The sequence below is a fragment of the Larus michahellis genome, chromosome 2 (genome assembly GCF_964199755.1).
Source record: "Larus michahellis chromosome 2, bLarMic1.1, whole genome shotgun sequence".
Classification (NCBI taxonomy): domain Eukaryota; kingdom Metazoa; phylum Chordata; class Aves; order Charadriiformes; family Laridae; genus Larus; species Larus michahellis.
Genome location: NC_133897.1, coordinates 83,414,547 through 83,420,546, shown reverse-complemented (window position 1 = coordinate 83,420,546; position 6,000 = coordinate 83,414,547). Strand labels below are relative to the sequence as shown.

At 40.2% G+C, this 6,000-nt stretch overlaps 1 protein-coding gene across 2 annotated transcripts in view; it reads right to left on the bottom strand.

Annotated features, from left to right (window-relative positions):
• Window positions 1-318: 318 nt before the first annotated feature.
• Window positions 319-6,000, bottom strand: part of CDH9 (cadherin 9) — a 100,098-nt gene continuing 94,416 nt past the window's right edge. For both annotated transcript variants that reach the window (XM_074576147.1, XM_074576148.1), the window contains 3 exons: window positions 4,777-4,894; window positions 4,430-4,681; window positions 319-1,161 (listed from right to left, as the gene is read on the bottom strand). In XM_074576147.1, coding sequence (XP_074432248.1) covers window positions 674-1,161; window positions 4,430-4,681; window positions 4,777-4,894 — 858 coding nt within the window. In that variant the 3' untranslated portion in view covers window positions 319-673. The remainder of the gene's footprint in view (window positions 1,162-4,429; window positions 4,682-4,776; window positions 4,895-6,000) is intronic.

Genomic DNA, 6,000 nt, shown 5'->3' with positions numbered 1-6,000 from the left:
ACTGCATTTGCGTTACATAGCACTCTCTCCATATTGTTCTTGCACAGTACATTTCAGCCACTAATCCAATATAAGAAGATGCATTCAAAAATTAAGTATTGCACAATACGCAGTTCTCTTTGTTCAGAAAGATTGGACAGTTTCTTATGATTAACAAAGTACATGAGTAAGTAGTGTTTTTATAAATACTAATTTATTTAATAAAAATACAAAAATATAAATATACATATATAAAAATATCATGATGAGTCAACACACAGACATTCTTTAACTCAAGAAGTATGACAGTAATATTAATCTTTTTTAAAGTATATTTTTGAGATTATGTTACAATGCAGGTGCACGCTGTCCCAGCTAGTAGGAAAGGTGATGCAAAGCAATTAAAAAAATTAAGTTTCCATCTGATTAGTAAAGGCACAAAAAGCCTTTTATTGTCTTTTCATTGTCAATTAAAACCTTTCATCAGAGGTTTCTAGGCAGAGAGGGTGAATTATAGATTTTTTAAAATCTAAATCATTCATATTCATTCACGTTGACTTATTGATTAAGCAAACCCTTACTAAGACAACACCTATTTTTTGTAATTTTTTTATTCCCAAGAGAGAGTAGGCCACTTTATCTAGTAACATAGACATGAATTCCACTAACACTGACCAGGTCACAGATTACTGTCTCAGTCTCGATCACTGTCCTCTCCACCGTACATATCTGCCAGTTTTTTAAATCGAGGTCCCCAGTCACTGAGGTAATCGTAGTCTTGGTTGCCCTCCGTGGTAAGTGATTCCAGGGAGCTGAGTGAATTTGCTATGGAATCATTTCCTTCGTAGGCATACGTTGCTAATGAATCATAGGGAGGGGCAGCTGGGTCTGAATCATTTTCCTTTAACCTTCTATGGATAAAATCTTGGACATCAATGTTTTCCCAAAGAGGTGCAGTCTGTCTTATCTGAAATATAGTTTCTGGGATAACATCTCTTCTCATCTTACTTTCCTCCCTCGCTTCTGGATTTCTCAGCGCACCAATGTCAAAAGCCTGTGTGTCTTCTTCCCCACCTCCTTCATCGTTGTAGGTCACAATGTTGTCCCGAACATCATCTTTTGAGATGATCAAGGGTTCTTTCTTCCTCTGTCTCTTGAGAGCCGTAAACAAGACAACTAATACTGAAAGGAAACAAAAGGTAGATGAAGAAACGGGTAGTTAGAAGTTAAATAAATAAGCAAATATTTTGCATTATCTGTTGGACTGGAAAAGTTTTAAGGCTGAGATGGGATTTTTAGTAGGAAAATGGTGATAAAAGCTACGCCCAAGTTGAAGCTAATAAGGAAAAATATTAATGATTGTACAGCAGTCAAAAACTTATGCTTTTTTAAACCTATGGGAGAAACTATTGAAATATTATATATTTGAAATAGATATACAATTAAGCTGAAGTTGAAAAGCAGACAATGTCTTACAATATATCATCCTACTAGGGTATGACTTTGATTTTAGTTTTGTGAAGTACCGCCTTCCTGGCAGTCTCTAAGGGTCATTTTATCAAATGTAGTTCAATCTCCTTGGCAAAAGTAATTCACACTCTTGAAAGCTAGTGATTTAGGTATTCCTAAGTGCCTAATTCACTTTTGAAAATGGGATCTACAGGGCTTTCTGAAAATAAGAACTGAAGACCTTCAGCTATCAATATTATTGACAAAACTATTTTTGGCTTCAATGACTGCAAAAATTGAAATCCAAACTTTGCTATTAAATGTTTCTTTTTAAAAACATGATCCCCCTAGTTTAAGAAATGTTAGTTGAACAACCATTCCTTTTGGAGAGGTAAGGATTGACACCAAAATGAATCTCTAAAGAGGGAAATGAAAAACTGAAGTTAAGGTTTGTACATACATTCTGATGCCTAAATGTTATTGATTTCAGTAGGAATTCAATGCTTAAATGCATTTAAAAATCTGACCCTAGCTCCACTAGCTGGAGTTAATAGAGGAGGCCAGCGAGATCATCCGTCAATGAGACATAACAGTGTTTACCAAACCACACATTACAGCAATTCTGAGCATGTTTGTTGAGTCTTAGGAGCAAAGTTTTTACTCTAAATGACTTGAGTACTGGTGAATAAAAGGGAAGATAGGACATGCTGTGGGTAGAGAGAGGGAACCGAGATCTTCCACATGCCGGGGTACAATGCTGTGAATGTAAAAGCTGTTCTGTTTTGTTTGTGGGTTTAGTATCTGTACAGTAGCCATTCTTTTCAAGTTTTCTGAATGCTAGACAAATAATAATCCACTTAGATAAGTTTAAGAACTTCATATACAAGAGTAGGGCAGATCACTAAAAGATTATTTTGAAGAAGTATCTTTCACACCTGTGTACTTAATATGTCCCTCATATTTTGGGCATGATGACACCAGTTTACTATCCTAACACACTTCATAGAATCACAGAATCATAGAATGGTTCGGGTTGGAATGGACCTTAAAGATCATCCGGTTCCAACCCCCCTGCCCTGGGCAGGGACATCTCCCACTAGACGAGGTTCCTCAAAGCCCCATCCAGCCTGGCTTTGAACACTTCCAGGGATGGGGCATCCACAGCTTCTCTGGGCAACCTGTTCCAGTGCCTCACCACCCTCACAGTAAAGAATTTCTTCCTGATATCCAATCTAAATCTACCCTCTTTCAGTTTAAAACCATTACCCCTTGTCCTATCATTACACTCCCTGAGAAAAGAGTCCCTCCCCATCTTTCCTGTAGGCCCCATTCAGGTACTGGAAGGCTGCTATAAGGTCTCCCCGGAGCCTTCTCTTCTCCAGGCTGAGCAACCCCAACTCTCTCAGCCTGTTCTCATGGCAGAGGTGCTCCAGCTTTTGTTGAACAATTAAATAAGGTGCCAAGAACCACAGAAGCTGTAGGCTAACAATTCTGTTCAGATGCTCTTCAGCCTTATGCTACTCTGGCTTCAGCTATGTCTGTAGTGCTAAGCAGAGCAGGGTCTCTGCCCCTGGGGCCAAGAGACACAATGTGGTCACACTTGTTTTACACAGCACTGGTCCCTGAGCCTGTTCTGAGTCTCATGTGCTATCACTGTGTTCCTAAGGCACATTTTGATTTTTGTTTTAAGTCCAATGTTTCTGTACTAAAGCGTTGCAGCCAATTGGAGTGATGTTTTCATAGTGAGCAAGTAAGAGTATGTGTTTCATGGTACACATTTCATGCTCTGTGTTGGGGCATGAAGGGTGTCTTTGATGGCACAGAGCTTGTTGACATGGTGTTAAGAACTATGCAAGGTGGAGAGCCAGATCTGGCAGAGTTTGAACCATAATTATCTGCTTAAAGTGGTGCCCTGCAAGTTCTGCTGCTCAGATTATGCCTGGGCAATGTCCTGGGGAATCCAAGGTGGCTCATGCTGAAACCAGGCCAGTAGCGATGCTTGAAACTAAGCAGCATGGACAATCAGTTTGTCAGAGCTCAAGTACCCTCTATGCCCGACAATACAAATATAGTTCCTACATATTACTCCTCTGCTAACAAACTCTGTGGCCTTCTGACTATTTACCGGAGGTAGCTTGAATCCAGTCTAAAAATGAAAAAAGTGATCTCCTTAGAATTACATAAATTGACACCTGTAAGCTTGTCACTGCTCCCTTGGCAAGCTGAGTTTGCTAAGACAGGTAGAAAAGGAAAAAGGTTTTCCACGGAGTATGACTGGAAAGTAGAGATGATGGCACTTTTAAGGAGGCACTTCTCTGGTAAGCAAAACAGCTTTTCTGATTTTAACACCAGGTTGTGAGCTAGCATTTATTCTAGTTTCTTCATATATCACCTCATCTTTCTAATGCTTCTGCTCTCCAACCACCCTTTTAACTTCTGTGCTCGCACCTTGTTTAATCAGCTGCTCTCACTACCACTTGCAAGCAATTGAACATTTCTATTCTGTGCTTTTGAGATAAATATTTCCTGAGTATAAAAATTACAAATCATTCATGATTTAATAGCTAGTATAATTGATAATTTTTTAATCACTGAGAAACTTATCACTCAGCTTCAGGAGTATGATTTTAGAGTTCTGGATCTAAATGAAGAACTGTTTGTAACATAAAACCTTACTTAAATGAGCATGGTATCTACAACTGAACCTAGATTTTCAAATTTATTTCATCTAAATAACATTGATAGTCTCATTCTTTTTGCATGTTCTTCTGAATGGTAATGATGACAAACAGCCCATAGTAGCTCCCTCTCCCACTGTCCTAGCTCCTTTTCCATCTTAGAAAACAGTTGGTAGAAAAAAAAAAAAAAAAAAAAGACAACCTCATTAGGTATGAAATATCATTCTGTAGGGTCATGTGAATACAGGGTTGAAGAATATTAGGGGTCTTGAAGAGATCAGACCTTTGCCTAGGCAATTAAACATCTCATCACAGGTACTTGCCTAGCAGGATAATGATGCAGAGGAGAATGGCAACCAGCGCCCCGGTGCTGAGGCCAGCAGGGAGGAGCAAAGCCTCCGCGTTGCAGGACTGCATGTTCCCCCGGCTGTCACAGGCACACACTCGAATGGTCAGCGTGCCAGTGCTGCTCTGGATTGGGTAGTCATTGTCAAATATTATGATTGGCAGGAGATAGGTACTCATCTTACTACGGCTGTATCCATTTCTTCTTGTCATGATTCCTGCTGTGTTATCTAGAATGGAAAAGCAGAAAAAATAAATGTTTCTGGATGACTTTTTATGTGATATTGGGTCTGGGGTGAGGGGCATTGTCCTGGTCAGCAGTTACCTTTGTTGTCTACAATGGAGAAGTTTGGATGAAGAGCAAATTCTGGCACCAACTCAAAGAAAAATTTGTGTCCTCGAGGAGGCTCATCTTTGTCAACTGCACTCACAGTCTGTATCAGCTATAAAGAAAACAGCATTTCATGCCATTTTAGAAATCTTGTGTTTGAAATAAGGTCTCTGCTTTTCAGATCCAGTAAAAATCCAGTGAATCTCTATCTAAAGACACAAACTGATGTCCCAAGCCAAATGTTCCCCACATAAACAGAGGAGAGGTTACAGTAAGGAAATTGTTGGTTTTTTTTTTTTAATTTTTTAAACACATAACAGAGGATAAAAAAGGGGCCAGTCCTCACTGCAAGACAGCCGTGTGCTTTGATTTGTACGCAGTATCTTGCAGTGATACAGAAACAATTGCCCTTCTGAATAAGCCATAAACCTCCTGTGGCCTCATGTAGCAATGACACAGAGTAGTGTGTAAACCAGTTGTTAAGTGGGTCTAATTCCCAGTTCACCTCATCTGCTCCTGGCAATAAATTGGAGTACTGCACTGGCAGGATTCTCGCTTCTCCTGAGGTAATAAAAAGAGATGCTTTACTCCCTCCTAAATCGAAACCTCTGGCTGTGGAGCTTTATAGCTGCCCTAACAAGGCCACCCAAGCCCAGCTGGGAAGGAGTAGTAATAGTGCCAGCGTAGGGTCAGAGTAGAATGGACTAAAAAGGAGGCTTCAGCAGTACCTCTGGATTGCACAGGCTTTCCTGTTGCATCAAAAGATGTGCCAATATCTGTACTCATGTGTATGTAGACACACATATACACTAGCAATTTGACTCTTTTTCTATCTATCTGTTGCTAGACTGATATATAGACGGTAAGGAAAACAGCTGCAGAACTGAGGAAGGAAAAGCTACCTGGGAATAACTGTGGTTTGTGAAATGACTTGCAGCAGTGAACACCATGCCAGGTTGCGTGAGTCGTAGTAACTCTCCAGCGGGCAGTATGAATGACCGCTATGTCCTTTGCACTCCCTAGTGAGTATCGCACTGGAGCGGGACCCATACTCCACCTTGGCTTGCAAGGACGTGTTCGAGCTCAATCACAAGATGACAAAGCTTGGTGGCATGAGAATGGGAGTAAGCTTCAACTGAGGATTCTGCAACTCAGTACAGGCGAGTTCCTACGGCACCTAAACTTAAAGGCAGAAATAGCTCAGCAGTCAGACTTGTT